At 40.0% G+C, this 19,336-nt stretch overlaps 1 protein-coding gene across 3 annotated transcripts; it reads right to left on the reverse strand.

The window, feature by feature from the left end:
- Positions 1–100: 100 nt before the first annotated feature.
- On the reverse strand, positions 101–19,070 carry cpt2 (carnitine palmitoyltransferase 2). 3 transcript variants are annotated; one of them, XM_039812360.1, is made up of 8 exons: positions 19,019–19,070; positions 17,559–17,712; positions 16,355–16,443; positions 15,810–15,920; positions 4,724–4,804; positions 4,506–4,612; positions 3,109–4,413; positions 101–1,388 (listed from the first exon to the last, which is right to left on the reverse strand). In XM_039812360.1, exons 3-8 carry the CDS (start codon positions 16,438–16,440, stop codon positions 1,060–1,062), a joined length of 2,019 nt encoding a protein of 672 aa, XP_039668294.1. In that variant the 5' UTR covers positions 16,441–16,443; positions 17,559–17,712; positions 19,019–19,070; the 3' UTR covers positions 101–1,059. The 3 variants fall into 3 exon arrangements, with proteins under 3 accessions (XP_039668294.1, XP_039668293.1, XP_039668296.1); XM_039812359.1 differs by lacking the exon at positions 17,559–17,712 and having other exon boundaries at positions 19,019–19,054; XM_039812362.1 differs by lacking the exons at positions 15,810–15,920; positions 16,355–16,443; positions 17,559–17,712; positions 19,019–19,070 and adding an exon at positions 5,104–5,473 and having other exon boundaries at positions 1,060–1,388.
- Positions 19,071–19,336: the final 266 nt, after the last annotated feature.

Consider the following 19,336-nt stretch of genomic DNA (forward strand, 5'->3'; position numbering starts at 1 on the left):
TGTCCATGTTCTATTACATTGTGTATAGAAATACCATTTTTAGTAAAATAGCTATTTTTTCAATGGGAAGATGTTCTTGCAACACATATGGAAGAAAATGGAGCAAATGTAATGGAGTTTTAATTTTAAATACATTCAAACACTAAGCAGCAAGCAGTGAAGATAATTTAAATAGAAGTTATTACGGTGACTAACTGCAATTATGCTGTTAAAAATCCCATTTTGATTAGACAGTCTAACTACACTAATCTGTATTGCAGAGAACATCTACACTGACAAGCCCAGTAAATATGACCAGCACTCTGAATTATTTCGCAGTATTTTGCCACCCTATGACAAAGTACTACAGTACACTGCCGACTTAAAGGTGCTCTAAGCGATGTTGGCTGACGTCACCTTATGTTGACGTTCGAAGTATTGTCAAACAAAACAGAGGCTAGCTCGCCCCTCCCTCCTCCTCCTCATCCCTTCCGTGCAGTAACCCACCCCCAAATCCTTCTTGTTACAGTGTGTTCAGGGGACAGGCAGCTAATGTATAGTGAGGAGATGTTTGCTGTTTGTGACAAAAAAATGTAGCCTAAAAAATGCATGACATTGCACCTTTTTAAAGGTGGAGTTAGCAATTCTAATCAAATGTTTGTTTAATTAGGTGAATATCTCCTCATGGTCTGCAAGCTGTCTCTGTGTGTGGGCTGAAAACAAATCCAGTGTTCACACAAAGCCCTGGCTCTGTAAATGGGAAACAAACTGCTCGGACTGACAACTCCACATTTAGGAGACGGTCTAGGAAAGCCAGTGGATTTAATCAGTTTAAGTGAAAAGCTAACATTTTTTCCAGTGTTTTATGTTCAATTTGATTTTCATGATACGTTATGACTTCTGTCCACAGTCGAGGGCGGACACTAGCAACATCAGTCATTTCTATGAATTAACAAAATCACCCGTTTGTACCTACAGTAATATCCAAACCCATTCAAGAAATACATTTAAAGTTCCAAACTTCCCAGAGAAGTTAATCAGCAATTTGGGAACTCAGAATGATGGCAGAACAGTTGTTTCTTAGCCAAGTGTCTTTCCTTCCAGGACAGTAAAAATGTCCTCTAAGGACTTGTAGACACACTGCAGGAATTCGTGGACGTTGCGAGCCGGGTAGCTGGAAACATTGCAGCCGATCCAGTCGTCATGGACACCGTAGCCAACACCAAACCCATCAGGCACCACTGGGGCAAAGCCACCAAGGTTCACAGCCGGACTGGTGAGGGTGCTGGTGGAGAGGATGTTGTGGTTGATGGCAGCATAAGCTGGGTCTGTGTACAGGCTGTGCAGAGCCTGGTTCTTTGAATAGGCCAGGTATCTCATGGCAAACAGGTGACGGTCAAAACCTTGGCCTGGTGAGAGGATAAAAGAAGTTATTAGTACAGCAGACCAAAGGTGTGTGTGTTTTGAGACCAGCTTTGTCGTAAATTGCCCATTTACCCTTTAATCTAAAATATTTTTCATTATCTTAGTAGATATACATTCTTTCCTGTTAATAAATTACCTAAGCCCCTTATAAAATTACAAATGGGAAAGGTTAAGTGTAGGGCTGAAGGATAAATTGTTTTCAAATCGAAATTTGAAAGAATGCGATTAATCAAATGTGAATATTTAGTCACAGATTGTTTACAGAAATGTTCTATTTTCAGTGGATTTTTCATTTATTTTGTATTACTTTATTTAACATGATCATAGAAGGTGCAATATGTAGATACTGCAATTGAACTGAGGCATATCAGAAATTTCAGTTTACAGGAAAGATTAAAGATACAGATTTTTTTATTGGAATTGTTTATTATTATAAGTAAGTTTTGTGTAAAATGTTCTGTGTTTGACTGTTTAATGTTCCATGCTTATTAAAAGAAAAAAACTTATTGCGGGCAATTCATATCTATGTTCTCATCCTTGCAAAAGAATATAGAGCAGTTTTGATGGTGTTTCATGTTATAATGCTCCATGACATGTTTTATCTGTTACACAGTGAATATTGAACTTTAGCTATACTTAAATTGATTATTTTATTTTTATTTTAAATCGCAAATCAAATCGTAATCACATATCTTGCAGAAAAATCGCAATTAGATTTTTTCCCCAAATCGTTAGCCCTAGTTAAGTGGAATGACTGCAAAAAAAAAGATCATTCAGGGCATGTTTTCAGAAACATTCTCCAAAACACTCCAGGACAGTAGCCTATTTGAATATTTCACAAATTGCAAACATTTAAATACATGTTGAAATGTCCTGTACTTATCACAATAACAAATTGCGATAAACGATAATATTGTCGTTCCGAGACCATTTTCATCTAATGTAATGATAATGGCATAATAATGCAGGTACACCTTTTCAAAGATCAATACACTTTTATTTCTAAAGAATATTTAACAACTGGAAGACATTTTAAATATCCACAATATGTCTTTGATCTCCTTTAGTATGTTGTCTTTCACGCTGTTGTACAGTTGTGGAATTGCCGTTTGTGACATGTGTGTTCTCCCTGGCAATTCGTACTGGCTGTCAAATGTTTGCAGCATTCCTCGAGTGTTTGTGTGATAGACTACAAACTCAGTACTACATTTAACAATTATTTATTAAACACTAAATATTAAATTTAAATAATATATAATTAATAAATTCTATCTATCTATCTATCTATCTATCTATCTATCTATCTATCTAGTAAATGTTTGTACCAAAATAGTACGTACGTACACACGGTTAATGTTCTGTGCATTGCCGGACACATGCAGCCACTTTCCTGAAACTGCTTGAGAGACTGACAAGTCCACAACGGCATGTATGTCCGAGCCTGTCTTAACTGCAAGAGTGAGTCTCTCACTCACTCACTCACACACACACACAAAGACCATGCAACTGACAAGATGGTTCACTCCTAAGGAACCGAGAGTTCATCCAGTCTCTTTGGTACACAGAAAGAAAGAGACGAGGAAAACAAGCATGCAAATGGGAATTATTGTGACCGGAAAAATTAATCGAGCTAATTTATTTATTTATTTTTATTGTGCGATTTATTGATTTATTGACAATCGCGACAGGCCTACCTGTACTCACCCATAGCTGCTTCTTTGGTGAGCTGTCCATGATATTTAGAGCATTCACTCAGCATAGCCTGTAGTTGCCCCACACTGTGTTGGCCTGGTTGGCAAACAAAGGCACGTGAACATCGTTCAGTGTGTATGGTGGCTGGCCGGATGGTCTCTGTGCGCCCATGCTTGAACGCCGCAGTGCTACAGGACTCATATGTGGCTACTGTCTGTCCATACTGCCTCAGAAAACCCATTTGAAAAGCCAGCTGGGCTATAGCATCTGGACTCAACTTGCTCTTCTTTAACTTTTCCTTGCCACCTTTTTTGAACTCCATGGCATCAATGGTGAGTTTCGATACAGCCGAGTCAAAGCTCTCCTTGGCTTTTTTGATGCCATTCTCCAGCTCGCGGTCCAGGTTGAACTGCAGTCTGCGCACAGCAGAGGCTGAATCCACAGCAGCAGCAGCAGAGCCCGGGTGCACCAGTGGCTGCTCCGTTGTGTCTTTGAAGATCTCATTTTGAAAGCGAAGCACTGCTACGCCGTCGCCCCAGGAGTGCTCAAAATTGATGGCTGCCTGTCCATCTTTGGTCAGAATGATGCTGAAGGACTTGTCGTACCACCGATTGCAGCCGTCGCCATGCAGCATGTTATGGGAGATTTGAATATGGTCCCTCATGCTTTCATCGTCCAGACTGAGACAGAAAAGTGCGCTGTCAACAATCCGTAAATCCTCTACATTTCCAGCAGCTGTCAGCTTCTCCCTCAGCCCGGCCCACACATCCCTGTTTTCACTGGTCAGGACTCCGAGAGGAAAGGCAGGCGCTGGCGTCAGGTCAGACAAAATGTAATTCAAGTGAGACTGGATCTCTGCAGGCTTCACCAAATTCCCATCCCTGTCTACAATGTCAAACACATACATGTTGCCTTTCCTCATAACTAGGAGATGTCGCGCTTTCTCATCAGTAAAGAGCTCGTCTCTACCACTCTTGGGAATCCGAGTTGAGTTGAAGAGGCGAAAGTACTGAGACATGTCCAATGGGTAAGCATTCACCATGTAAGCTCCATACCAAGACAGTGAAGATGGGACCCAGCGGATAAACCTTTTAAAGCCATCTGTGTCACTCTTTGCCGGGTTAAGGTGGAAAACTTCTGGCTCCAGTAATCCGGCTCGCAGTGTTTTCATGAAGCGCACTGCCGAACAAACCATATTTGTCGCCCGCACAAGCTGGTCATTGTACTCTGTTTTAGGGTCAGGATTGAAGGACATGAAGGGGTTGAAGTTCAGCACCACAGATTCGCGAGCAGAAAGATACATGTCAAACCATGGGCCTGAAAGAAAATACGTTTTCGACCAGATTAATTATTGACTGTATTTTAAATACTTAAATTGAGAGTGGTTATTGTCAGAATGGCACATTCACCTGAGATGTAGCTTGTGTTCATATTCTTTTTGTCCTGAGCTACCAGTTCCTCATGCAGTTGTTTCCCCACACCATTCTGGAAATCTTTTGCAAGTTTCTCTGTTGTTCTAAAATACACAATTAAGATTGCTGCAGGTAAGATTCAAGTAGTTAGTATTGGTCAGAAAGTTTTAAATATTTGAAATTAAAAAAGGTGGATTTTCTTTCTAAAAACTTACCTGAACTGGTCAACATCCAGCAGAGGCCTCTGCGCAGCTAAATACCTTTTGACAGTATCCTCCAACTTTGGTATGGGTAGCCTAAACAATTTTTTAAAACGAATGATCAAAGAGAAAATGTAGCTTCTCAACAGTCCAGTAAATGTTATGTCAGTAGATGGCCACCAAGTGGTCATCGACCAAAAATCAAGTGTGCACTTTCACCTACATTCATCTAAAAGCTTAATGGGTCACCTTCTTTAACTTAGAAACACCTTGCTACAGCCACCAGACATCTCCAAGGTAGTTTAGATTCATATCAGACCAGTTATGTTGAATTAAAGCGATATTCTAGGGTAATATAAAAAATATTGTGAAGTAATTCACATTTAGCTCCTTACCTGGGTAAACTCTTCTGGTAATGCATCGATGGTACAACACTTTGGTGCAAATACTCGGTTGAAGACCCTTTTTTGCTGCTGTAGTTTCGCTTATTGATGCCCAGAGCAGAAGTTAAATGAATTAACGTTACGCTTCCGGATTTCCTCAGAGATGTAAAGCTTTGCATTGAAAGCAGACTGGCCATGGTGCTAACTAGCGAACTGAATACCTACTGGGGTGTTATCGACATAAAGCACACCGGCTAAAGCTAATGGACAAAAGCAAAATCTAAAGAGACATCCGTGTCACAGCTGTCACTCTACGATAATTAACGTTAGCCAACATTAGCAACTTGCATTACCACTCTTCTTCTTCTTCTTCTTCTTCTTCTTCTGCTGTTAAACGAACTACTGCCATCCACCGATCAAAATTTGAATAGATTCTTTATACAGTCCTGTTAGCCTGGTTGACACCAGACCCTTCTCAGTTGTAACTGAGAGTGTGTCTGGGCAAGGTTTTTTTTCCCCCCCTTCAATTAATTTATTGAAAGCATTTGCAGTTTCAAACAACACAAGTACATATACACACAACTACAAAATAAATACATAAACAAATCATATCCCAGGGACTCTGCAAAGTCCAGCAAGGCTAATCAACAATTCATAGCATCACTTACAGTTAGAAGAGTTCCAATATCATTCAGTCACGTGATGTCACAAATGTTGAATATATCTGCACAGTCTTCAGAGCTTTACAGTTCTTTGAATATCTTATGGAGTCCAAATATTCATTGACTTTACTCTAAAACACTGGAAGGAAAGGTTTAGAGCCCCTGAACTTATATTTATGGATGTGATATTTAGCGAGTATTAATAAAAGATTAATAATGAAAAATTTTCCTTCCTTGTCCGTCGACCACACCAAAGAAAACATCCTTAAAACAAAGTGAGAAATCCATAACAAAATAGGTTTGGATAAATTCAAGGACATCTGACCAGAATTTTTCTGTGTAGGAACATTTCCAAAATAAATGGGAAATATCTTCATCTGACATTTTACAGAAAGAGCATTCAGATTCCAAATCTGGTTTATACTGCTTAAGCACGCACTTTGCTGGGTAGAATCTGTGTTAATTAATGAATTAGTGAATTAATTTAAACGTAACTTCTCTCACTTTATTAGTAAGCATATATTTGAAAGGCAAAGACCAAATGTTTTTCCAAGGGACATTCTCTATTAAACTGTTCCAATATGGGATTATATAAGGAATAGTAACAATATCTTTTTGGTAAAGAGTCCTAAATGTTTTATTTTTAGTCCGGCGCACCGCCGAAAAGCATAAACTCCCCACAGCAGTATCAGATAAATCCATATTGTGAGTCAGTGGCCAGGGGAAATTAATGCCTCCCAGCTGCATTCTGATTCCAGAAGGAATTGCACCAAAGACAAGTGCATCGCTATATTAACGTCTCCTCCCACAACTAAGGAGGCATAAGGGTATTTGTTCAACCAGTATGATATTTTATCCTCTATGGTATCAAGAAGCATGTTATTCTTCACAGAGGAGTTGTATCCATATATGTTTAGAATGATTATTGTATGATTATTTTTAGTAATTACCATTATGAGAAAATGCCCTGAAGAATCTAAGTCGGTATTTTGAATATTCCCATTAAAATTGTACCTAAAGATTCCTACACCAGCTGAGTGTTCTGATCCATGTGCTAACCAGATGTTGTCTCCCCACTGTGACTTCCAAAAATTACAGTCATTGGCTGTTGAGTGACATTCTTGAAAAAAGCAAAAATCTGTCTTATTTTTCTTTGCAAACAAAAACAGAGCCTTGCGTTTCACACTATTTTTAAGAGTAGTCTATACAAGAGCCGTTGACCTTACAATGAACTGATTTTTAATGTATAGTTACAAGAGCCATAAGTAACTTTAATTAGTTATCTAGCACATTCTGTCTTTTTAATGTGTGCTTTTTATGTGTACCCTTCATTTTTCTGTTCTAACCACCTTTTCTGAAGTCCTAACCAGAAAATGATATTCAGCATTGAGAGCATTACGTCTAAACTTGAAAACAAAAAGGCCTATATATCCATCTACAGATGACCCATATTCATGTCATCCAATCAGTGGAGAGTTGCTACCATTCATACAACTCATAGTAGGTTTACAACAGAGGTATTGCGTGACTTATTCACACTAGCAAAAATAGAAAATAAATACATAGATAACCTTGGGTGACTTTGTAAGTAGGTAAACCCTTTGAAAATATTTTTTTTTGTGAATTAGAGTTTTGATTATTATTTTTAAATCAGATTTTTGTTGTTGTTTAATGTTTACAGTAGAACTTGGCTGGTAGTTTTTTTTTTTTTTTATAGTACTCCTGAGCTGAATAATCCACCCAGAGGTAGAGCAGACAACCTTAAAAGTCATGACCACTGTAAATCTATTATCCAAGCCTGCTCTTACCTTAGTTAAGACTCACATGTGCAAGCCTAAGGATAGAGAGCAGCTCAGAGGCCTCGCTTACATGTTGTTCACTGTGACCCTTTTACCATCAATATGCGCGAAATGTCCCCTGAAACCCACTTTCTTCCTCTACTTCTTCGCCTGTTCGACCAGTGGCCACAATTTGTTCCTGGCATCTTTGGCATCTTGAGTCAGGTCTTCGAAAATTTTGAATTTCCTTTCCTTGAGTACAGTCGATGTTCTGGCATCCTTCCGAATCTTGTCCCTGTGGGTTTGTGATAGAAACTGCACAATACTAGGCGGTTGGAAAAGGCCAGTTGGTCTTCGATGTCTAGTGAGACCTGGCTGAGTAGGTCCACCATCATTTTTTTAAGCGACATGTAGATTCCACCTCCTCTTGTAATTATCAAGTTCATTGCACCTGTCACAGAGCCCACCGTTTTCTTTCTCCAGGAAGCCAACTTTTTTCTCTAGGGTTTCAACTTTGTCTGTTGCTTCTTTTATTTGTTTCCCCATGTATTCCATAGCGTCAGTGACACTTTTTATGGAGCAAGTATTATCTTTAACTGTCGCCTCAAATGACTGCAACCTCCTCAGTGACTCTTCTTGCATCTTTTCAACTCTCTCCATTACTGTTAGCAGAAAATAGTTGGGTACAGACTGACCTTCAATGTCATCAAGTGTTTAACTTCTCTTGGTGGCTTGCGGCTTCGGCACATTTGGCAACAGTTGCGCCGAGTCCGAGCCCTCCTGCTCCGGCAAAGTTACCTCCGCCTTCTTCAACCTGCGGAACCTTCTTGGCGTATGAGTGCATTATGCTGCTAATATCTTCCTCTTTGTCCATTTTTCAAGAATATGTGGGTCAACCGAGGACTACTGGCCGAATAGAAGAAATAACAGTCCGTTCCGTTTGTAAAGTTAGCCGTTGGGTTATCAGAAAGTGGTTTGCGTTAGCCACTAACTTTAGCCGGTTTTAAAAAAAGCCGAAAAAGTAAGTGTTAACTGTTCAAAAAACCGAGGTTTGCTGCTTTATATTGCAGAGCGACAACAGAATGATGTTACCGCGACGCCATCTTGCCACCGCCCCACCTTATTCGGTCTGGGCAAAGTTCATTCACAGCTCATTTCCAAAGGGGCGTCACCAACGGATGCCACTCAAATGCCTCTGGGCGCAATTTGATAGTCCTTCAACCAATCAGACCAACAATCCGGGTGACGTAGCAGCATCAACGGGTTGCTGCGCTTCAGTGGCTAATACATCCATGTTCGGTTGCCGTCGTGTTGAATGTAAACAAAAAGCTGCACTATAATCATCGTGTAAAGCCCGCCTCAACAGTTGTGATTGGTACCTCGATTTTTGGAAAAATTGGAAATGGGCTTGAATGTGCTCTTCGCCAGACTGAGAGCAAATCTCAAATTTGCCGGAAGTTAATCAGGGTTTTCCCAGGCTACAGTCCTGTATCATGCGGCAGGAACTGGGCTACGTTCAGCCCTCTTAATACATCCATGGTTCAGCCCCGACAAAACATAGAAACCATGGATGTGTAGCAACACGGTTTTTTAAAACTGAAACGGGGGTGCGTTGAACACCCTGTTGTGTGCGCAAGCTCTGCCTTTTTATTACCACAAGTTTATAGACACGTCTCTGCTGATTGGGTATCACCTGTGACACAGCCAATAAAAAAGACACACACCCACCAAAACATAACTCAAAGGCCGTTGCGCACCATTTCACACAGACTGTTAATATTATATTATTAATTATAATAATAATAATTAATATTATTATACAATGTTATATAATTAATATTTACAGTCTATGGTTTCACACCGTTCTGAGGAAACATGTCATTTACAGGGTCCCCCCCCGATATATGATTGCCCCCCCGACCATCGATCTAATTTTGTTGTTTCCTATAGTTCACTATTACACAAGAGGGTTTGATTTAATGTCATTATTGACAATGATGCTGCTACGACCGAGGCGCTTGCGCAGAGGTTCGTAAGCATCACTGAAGTGCCAATAATATGTCGTTAAAGCTACAGTGTGTAAGAATTTCTCCCATCTAGCGCCCCCCGCCCCCACTCCCCCTTCCGATCCCCCCCCCCACATTACGAGCATGTTTTAACTCCTACGGTGGCCCTTAGTATCTCCATCGTTTACATGCAGCTGTTCTAGCTGTAGCTAGTCTGTGTTACAACTCCATTACATGAGTTGTCTGCCAGGGAAATCACGACACATATGATTACGTTTATGTTACAAGGTAGACAATCCTTTTTCATCATTGATAATTGAAAAGTACGCTAGACATCGTTCTAACCATGCTATAGTTAGTCAAGCAACTATAAAACTTCAAATTTACACAAATAGGCAGAATTACCTTTTGAGAAGAAAGTAGGCAACTTTGGCGTTTGGCTTTTTAAAATCCTTGCTCCTTATGAGCTCTTTCCATCTTGGAAAAGCCACTCTCTTTTTAGCTTCCTTGGTGACTCCGTTATCTTCTCCCCCTCCCTGGCATTCGTCACAGTGCCACTGAGTTTAAAAGCGCGAAAGGTGGAGGTATGTCCCTCTTTGGCTAGTGTATTTTAAAGATGGAGGCGCAACATGACGGCCGTGACCTTTGAGTGTAATATTGTGACTATACAACAACGGTTACCAACAAAATAAAAGTTATAATCAAACTGTATTCATATTCATTTTTATCTCAAAATAAAAAAGCAACAGAGACGATTCTAGTCTGTTTTGTCTAGCCTAGAAATACAGACGCACCCTAGCGGCAGCAAATGTAATTTGCAGCCAGGATCGTCTAGCAACTTTCCGTTGACTTGCGAGCTGGAAAAACCAAACTCTAGTCAGGCCAATCACATCGTGTATAGAGTTGGTGGGCGGGCTTAACATAATGACAGCAGAGTTGCAACAATTCCGTGTGAATTCCCTGAAAACAAAGAAGATGGCTGCTGCTGCTGCTGGCGAACATCTGTCTTTTGAAATGGTCTTTCGCCGCAACTCTGGAAGACTTGGAGTTAAGCTTTTCTTTGAGAAAAGAACAAAGAACAGCACTGAAGTCATTATTAAAAAAGGAAGATGTGTTCGGAGTTTTGCCGACCGGCCGATAACGGCAAAAGTTTAATCTATCAACTAGCGTTGCTCTGGTTGGTTGTAGCTCTATCCTATTGCGTGCAGAGGAAATTTGAAAGACAACCGTTTATCCCGCCCCTCGGATTGAGCCCTGCCAATGTTCCCAGACCCAACATCTTGATGTGGGTCTGGCTCATGGATGTATTAAGAGAACTGGATACAGTGTTCGGTGGGAAGCCCCGTTTGTTCCAATGAGAGTGCTCAAAAGCGTATTAAGCAAACCATTGACATATATATAATGGACCAACAGAGCCCGTTGCTCTGGACGGAGACCAGTGAAGGCTATTAGAAGCACTTTTCCGGTGATGGCCAGCTTTACTGCGCAGCCTCCAACTGAGAGAGACAGCGTAAATGTGACGTGAGCAACGTGTCTGAAAGTTGTAAGTCTTCTGGTAGCTGTGCCAAGAGAAATCTCAATCATTCCCAATCTTACAGAGACGGAGAGTGTAGGTATATGTAAGGAGATAACATAAGCACAGGCTAATTATTGCTAACTAACATGCTAGTTAACATTAGTAATTAAACCTAAACAGCTAATGTAAGTCGAAACTGCCTGCGAGCTTCTCCTGTACTATACGGTAATTCCTCTACTGGGCGACAGTAAGTCACTTGGTTATGACACAATCGTTAGCCTATTTTTACAAAAACGTCTGCTACGGAGCCATAACGTGAGATACAAGGTAATGGAGCCTTTTATATGTTGTTGTGTTTCTTTAAACAATGGACAAATCGAGTCTTTAAACGCTTCGGATGTAAAGTTATTCTCAGTCAAGTGACGTAAAAAAAAGGCGGTCAGCGGAATGCTAACAGGTGATGGCCAGTTAGCAACAAAATGGCGCCATGATGGCTCGAGTTCTGAAGCAAAGCTTACCCCCTTGAAGCAAACATGGAGCTCGGCTTTTCCGCATTCTTGGCCCATGACGTCACGGTGGACATGCGCACTAGCAACAATTTGTTTGTGTTGTCTTAGCAACCAGTAGCAACATGCTCGTTCATGAGCTTATCTCTCATGTCTCTTACAAGTGGAACTCATGAACTCGCCGTTTTCATTGTCTAAAATATTCACTAACGTTAAACATTGTGTTTTCGTTGTTCCCGATCGTTTACATGCTTAGCTAAATAAACGATAGATGTATTTAGCTAGACAACCAAGGAGATTTAATCATTATGTCGTGCTACTAGCTAGCGCTAGCAGTTTCATGAACAGAGCTCATCCATGGCTTCATCTATCATCCACGTTACAAGCTTTACAGCATACAGCCCTCGGATGTATCATAAGAGAGAACCAAGGCAATGTAATCACTATGTCTGTAGTAACGTTATGTAGGAATGATCTTAATACAGCCATACTAGCTAACCCTGATGTTAGCAACTAGCTAGCTAGCCGTTAGCCCCGCCAGTTTGGGAAATGACGCGAATTTATCATAAGTTTATAAGATAATACCATGGACGTATTAATAGAACACATGGTGAATTACAACCATTAGCTATATCCATACAGCTAGCTACATGAGCACGGGAGAACAGTCATGTGAGTGGGCGTGCGCAGTCCCGTGGGTCTGCTCGCGTCCATTATGCGCGTTCATCATTTCAAATTTAATAATTCTGGATTCGCTTCTAGCGAATGTTAAAAATGTTAAAAACGTAAAGTTTTAAACAACGACCCTTTCATTGTTCAAGCTGGTAAGTTCATATACCCCGAAACAAATGATCCGCTGAAATATAGACATTTATAAAAGATAAAATTAACTGATTTATTCAGGCTTTTCCCGCGCTGCCCCAACAGGGTCAGCACTCGCAAATATGGCATTTGTCCATTTTTAAGTACGACTTGACAAAGTAACTATTTAAAAGTCAGCTTATGAGCTTTAGGCTTTCATTAACATTACAGATCGAACACACACACACACACACACACACATGGCTGTGACTGCGCTCTCCCAGTGCGTGCTCCCGGTTGTAGACATTTCCGTCTAGTAATGGTTGACCCGACACTTAAGAATAAAATATTTATAAAAAGTTTAGCTAGTGCAGCTAGTGCATGTTAACCTAACGTTAGAAACTGCTAACGTTACACGGGTTACGTCTAACTAGGATGTGTAGGCTATCGCTTGACAGTAACTGAGGCACCTGTATGGTGCTAAAACAGTATAAGTATTTGTAACTTGTGAAACACAATGCACAAATAAATGCAGAGGTATCTGTAAGTGCAATGCACAAATAAAAGGGGGGAGGTAAAACTACTGAAATTGAACGTTAAGGATAAGATAAGGTTTATCCTTAACGTTCAATTTCAGTAGTTTTACCTCCTTCAGTGAAAGTGACAGAACAGACATAAAAGTGACAGAACAGACATATTTAAATAAAAATCTTCCGGATCACAGCTTGATGCTAAATCCGCTGATTTTCTGTTCTAAAGCAGTGATTCTCAGTCTCTCCAAAGTGGATTCCGGTAAGTTTATTTATTTTACAAAGCAATGCATATGCAGGTTCAACAGATATTTCAACCTTTAAATCATTAATAGGCTATATAGACAGCGTTCTCTAACAAATATACTATCTGTATGTTCACCATTTTATGGTTTTGTGCTGAAAAAAAAAAAAAAAGAGCATCTGATATAAAGTAGCCCTTATTTCTGTGCGTTGTTAGCCATGCTTAATAGCCACACTAGTAAAGACACCAAGGGAGGGCAGCATAAACGGGTAAACATTTATCTGGTCTCATTAATACTGTAATGTCAGTGAATTGTGCATAAGTAGTTAGGTACAAAAAATAAAACGTCATGTCATTGCAGGTCAACCTGCATACCAGATGGAGAATGACCCGACTGGACAACAACCATACATCTCTGGCACACAGACTGTAAAATTGTGCACACAAAGACGTCTCTGCAAGATATGCTGGGTACAGAGGGGGTGTGTGCGGATGCTTTATCCTGCTTGCCACTCTGTCATGCATTTTAAAACTGAACTTACGGGACAATTTTATAAGAAAATAAAATGGTAAAAAGAACCACACCAGTCAATATAATACTTAAGCTATATGTATTATATATATATATATATATATATATATATATATATATATATATATATATTATATATATATATATATATATATATATATATATATATATATATATATATATATATAAATTGGACTATATCATTAGTGACAATGCTGCTAACATGCGCAAGGCATTTACGGTCTGCTTCCCCAGCGAACAGGAGGAAGATGATGATGCTGGAGATAATCTTGATGATCCTGAGCTATGGCATGACTTAACCCTAGAAGACAAGCAAACCGTCGATGCTGCTATGGCAAAGAAACAGCGCCTGCAGTGTTTTGCACACACATTGCAGCTGGTTGTGGGAGACGGTTTGAAAGAAACAAAAGCGTCATTTCCTTCTTTCTCCAAGTTATCAAAACTTAGCTCTCTGCTCCACACAAGCACAACGTTTAAAGACATCTTCGATGGTGAATTTGGGGAGCACAGAGGCATCCCTGCTGCAGCGAGCACGAGGTGGAATTCCACACTGCGGCAGGTGAAAGCAGTCCTTCATTGTGATCAGCAAAAGCTCTGCGCAGTTCTTGAGAAGGCCGGGCATAAAGAACTGTCACTCACACCACAAGAGTGGAATCTGCTAAAGGAGTTGGTGGACATCTTGAAACCGTTCGGAGAAGCAACCGATTTGACACAGGGGGAGAAAGTCATTACAGTCAGTGCAGTTGTTCCATCCGTCTTGTCCCTCAATCACCATCTTGAGAAGCTGAAGCCTCAAGTTCGTTTCCTGAGCGGCCTGGTCAGAGGTCTGCAGGCATCCCTGAAAAAAAGATTTCTTGGGATCTTCATTAATGTGAAAATGGCCCAGTCTGAAGAAGGGATCACTGCCCCCTTTTCAGACACAGTCTACCTGAAAGCAGCTGCCTTGGATCCAGCCTTTTGTCTGCTGTGGATTGAGCCCCATGTGCTGGTCAACCGTGACATCAAGGCAGAGGTGGCACAACGAGTTAAAGGTAAATATTATTGACTTGCAATGCAACTTAAATGCAACGTAAAATAATTTGATCTTAATCTGATCTAGGATCTAATGTGATATTAATCTGACTTTAACAATAATAACAATTTTCAGTCTTGCACAGTATCATCAACATCAGTAATGGTAATAAGGGCTCTTTTGTTTCTGCTGTGACACGTTTTTTTTTAGAATTGATCCTGCAAGAGGCTGCAGAGACAGAGCAACCTGTGCCTGTGCCGGTGCCTGCTGAAGAAGAACTAGAGCACATGGAAGCAGAAGGGCTGTTTGCTGCATACCATAAGAGGCAGAAAAGAGATGTTGGGACCCCACCAGCAGTACAGCTAAGTCCCTACATTGACATGGCAGAAGGACAGAATGCCCTCTTGTTCTAGGCACTGAACAGTAAGACAATTCCTTCACTCTTTCAAGTAGCCATCCGAGTCTTGGCAGTGCCTGCTTCTAGTGCTCCAGTGGAGCGAGTTTTCAGCCATGGTGGCATCATTCTGCGTCCCCATCATGCACAAATGACTGACAGACTTTTGGCCAATTTGATCTTTTGCAAATGCAATGCAATGCAGCCTCCCTCCACCTGTCCACAGCACGCTTGCGCACACACACTCACTCTCTGCTCATCACCTGTCCACACAGCTCTCTCTCTCACTCACTCACTCATACACACCAGTCTCTATGGAGTAATTCCAATTATATTATCGGGTTGGTCCAGTTTTTCAGAAGTGATAATTTTTGAGGAGTGAGGATTTTATTGATGACATGTTTAAAAAAAGTTTAGGTTAAAAGGACCCATGTCTATTTGAAAGTATAACCTGTTTTGCAATATGAGGTCAATACAATACAGGACTGAAGCTGCTGTGCATTGTTCTAGTGTCTATAATAATATGCTGTTGAAATACCTCATAAACAGGTTATTCATGTCCATGCAAACACACTCAGTAATGCAAACCTTAAACCTTAGCCCCCTTTGCTTCTGAGAAAAATGTCCTCTCTGCTCATCAGTGTAATTTTCTTTTCTGATCGTGACCTCATGACTGATAGACAAAGCAGAAGGTGAATAAAAAACAAAAAGATTACCGTTGATTGTGCACACTTTTGCCTGAGATAAAACTTGCATTCTCAGGCCCACGGGCAGACAACATGAGACGTGCGACATCTACATTTTCCACTCCTTGGTCTGAACGTACTCTGAAACAAAGCAGTTTTTAAAAAAACAATTAACAATGCCTAATAAAGGTACTTGGTGCCCCACGACTTATTGGAACTGTTATTTGAAACCAAAAAGAGAAGAAAAAAATACAATAGTCTGAAGTCTCAATTTCTTTTCCTTAAAATAAGCAATATTGGGCATTAAGTGTAAATTACATAAACAGGGCAACTATATTCATGAAGAAAAAGCTAAATTTTGATTAGCCAGGCATCCTGGAGGGCCTGTTTGAAAGCCCTAATCCACAACTCTAATATGACAAACACAAATCTATTTGCACAAGCATTAAGCCCCGGTAAGTTTATTTAAATTAAATGGCCAAACTGAAAAATATTTTCTCAACAATTGATATGATATGTTAGTCGTTTTTTCATACATATTTTGAGATTATGAAAAAAGAAAGTAAATGTCATACCGCAGTGGAAATCCAAAGTTTTCTGTGGCCTCTGTGAAGAAAGCCAGTGTTTGTGCCAAGTTGTTTGTCGTTGCACCCAGGTACATGATCTAAAAGAAAAATGGTAAATGAAAATAGGGTGGAAATAATTGTCCTAATACAAGAGACCACATTTGCCAGTGTAATTACACATCACATAGGCCTATTTTTTGTTAGAAAACACTTCAGGCATCAGTCACATTTACCACCACATGCACCAAACTTTTGTTTTTTGTGCCTAACAGGAATAGCGAAAAGATTTTGAATTTCATATAGTGTATAGACCCCTTCTGAATACATTAGCTTGATAACAAACAGAAATTATTATTATTATGTTTTGAGCATCTTTTAGTTAAGTTTTGTAGAAAAGGATATATGAATGAATGGTTAATTTTCAGACACATTTTGAATTTACACTTTCCCAGTGCTGACAGAAAACAAAATACGAACATGATAAACAAGATACACAAGTATAAAATGTACACTTCAAGAAAAAAAAAACAGATAAAAAGGTAAATGCAAGTGGAGTACTAACAAAGTTAACATTTTAACATAAAACCCTTTCAGACAAGAATAAAGTATGGTACAAATAGAAGATAAACAGATAAGGCAGATACTATAAGTATTCCAAATAAGTAATAAGGTAGGGGAAACTGGAGAAAGAGAGAGAGAGAGAGAGAGACACAACAAGAAACAAGACTGATGTACTATACATTTTAGTTGTTGGGGATGAAATATTCACTCTCTGCTTTTGATATTTTGTCTGCCATGACATTAGAGACACTGTCAAGGGATTGTTAAATGCTAACAGCTAGCCTCCACCAGCCACAAATGCAACTGCAATGCTGAAAAAAGTAACTGGCATGTACCTGACAAGTTTGTGTACCATATATTTGGTGCAGGGCACTGTATAAGTGCGCCAAACCACACATCGCATTTGGGTCAGCCTCGACAAAACGGCCACTGTGTCCACTCTGTGCATGGATGCACGGATTCTATCTGTGGGACTCTGTGTCCCATTGCCTTTAGATTCCCTCACACCATGTGTTACCCAGCATTGGGCATATTTGACTTTAACTCAGATACTTTAGCATCAAGCTCTTCATCTGTCAAGTTACTGTGTAGTCCCTTAACAGACAGATTGAGGTCTTTCATCCTTCGAAATAGTGTGGCACGGGATACTCACATTAATCGGGCTACCCCAGGAACAGAGTATCCAAGTTCAAGAAGATGGCAAAGGCGGTCTTCTGATATTATGAGTCTTGGACGCCCATTAGTTAATTCCACATGTGCCTCTTCTGGTTGTTGCTGGTTGCACAACTCTAGTAGGTTGTGTAGTTCTGTAAGTGTTTCAATTATATCATGAGTGATTTGATCATTGTTTCCCAAGGCACTAACAAAGACCACCTCTTGAGTTATAACAAAAGACAAGTAATCCAAATCGAGTGGCTGGCGTAGAAGAGCTTGGCTAAGGCGAGAATGTAAACGCTCCAGAGTGTGAAAAGATTACACCTTAAGAAAAACAGCCATGACAGTTTATCGTAGCTGAGGGTGAAATTGTAGTCTATAAGCACAATTTGAATGGTTCAAAATAAATTACCGCAAACATTATGACTACATTATTACTTGCTGGATAATAATATATGTGGGATTCTTAATAAATTACAAATATTAATCCTGTTTAAATTTTTTCACGACATGGTTTTGTATCCCATGAGAAACCTATTTTACACTTAGCTGACTTAATATTTTCATAGTTTGGTTTGGTTTAGGCAACACGGCTGGTTATATAGCATTGTTGACTACTGACACTTGGGTGCTAACTATGGATGTAATATATTGACTTGAGTGATAATAGCATCTACCTTAATAATATGCCAACTGACTCATGACATCTGTGCTGCAGAAGAACAATTGACTCTTGACATGGTGTGGCAGCTTGTAGCATCTAACGTTACTGACGTGCAAAATGATAATCCTTTGCAGAAGTTAATACAATTAAATGAAAAACAAAAAAAGTACAGCTTTACAAAAATCATAAAACTGAGTGACCTGTCATGACAACAAACCATGTAAACCTACCCAACATTCAGCACACCACTTTTACCAAATCTAATGCTCTTGTAGTTAAGTAGGCTACTTCAATGTTCTCTTTTTTAACACGATATTCATTATCTTAATGAAAACTGTTTCACCAATTTCACTTTAGTTAGCAGCAGTTAGTTAGCTGTAGTTAATGACATGACAACAGGGAGCAAGTTAACGTTAAAGAGAAGAGTATCATGGTGTTATGTAGCTAGCTAGCTAGCTAGCTAGATGGTAACGTGACACATTACGTTGTTAAGTTGTTGGGTGAGCCAAACTGCTAACGTTACCTTTGCCGCAAAAGTATATCATCTAATTTTACGGGTTCCATTTGTGAAAGCACATAGCTAGCTAGTGTTAAGGTTACTGATTGATATGCTTGTCAGTGAACTCCTCAGTTGCAGCCTTTCTTTGGAATGAAAACCTGTGCATACTCTCGGCATTCTATGTTCTACCATCAATGGTTCTAACATCAAGTTGATCAGACGTTTTTAACGTGTTACTTGTCTAGTAACTATGTGCAGTTAACCCACCCATTGCCGACAAAACTTCACCACTTACCCATCCAACTTGCAAGCGACCAGACGCCATTGTTGTCTTCCCGCTTTACAAGTTGGGCTTGGTTGTTTTGGAGGGACTCACTGGGAGTTCTTATCATTGGCCTGCGGGCTGCGGGCGTGCCAGAAGTCCTGCATACTCTGTCTCTGATTGGCTGCTAAGCGATCAGGGTCTTTAAAATTGATGTATTCAATGTAGCCTATATATTTAATCAGTGGTGTTGTCACCACCAGCAACAACGCGTTGCTCAGCTTTGTTCGAGTAAGTTATGCACCGTAATAACTTTTAGAAACTCTGCGGGAACCACCGTAAGTGACGTAC

This window comes from Perca fluviatilis, chromosome 9 (assembly GCF_010015445.1).
Source record: "Perca fluviatilis chromosome 9, GENO_Pfluv_1.0, whole genome shotgun sequence".
Taxonomy (NCBI): domain Eukaryota; kingdom Metazoa; phylum Chordata; class Actinopteri; order Perciformes; family Percidae; genus Perca; species Perca fluviatilis.

What these genes read in the sequence shown, in the direction of transcription:
- cpt2 (XM_039812359.1), bottom strand. Translation starts at nt 19,048, where the DNA reads ATGGCGTCTGGTCGCTTGCAAGTTGGATGG. An exon ending in GTCGCTTGCAAGTTGGATGG is followed by an intron (nt 16,444 to 19,018) that starts GTAAGTGGTGAA and finishes TTTTTCTTTTAG; the next exon opens with ATCATGTACCTGGGTGCAAC. An exon ending in AACTTTGGATTTCCACTGCG is followed by an intron (nt 15,921 to 16,354) that starts GTATGACATTTA and finishes GCTTTGTTTCAG; the next exon opens with AGTACGTTCAGACCAAGGAG.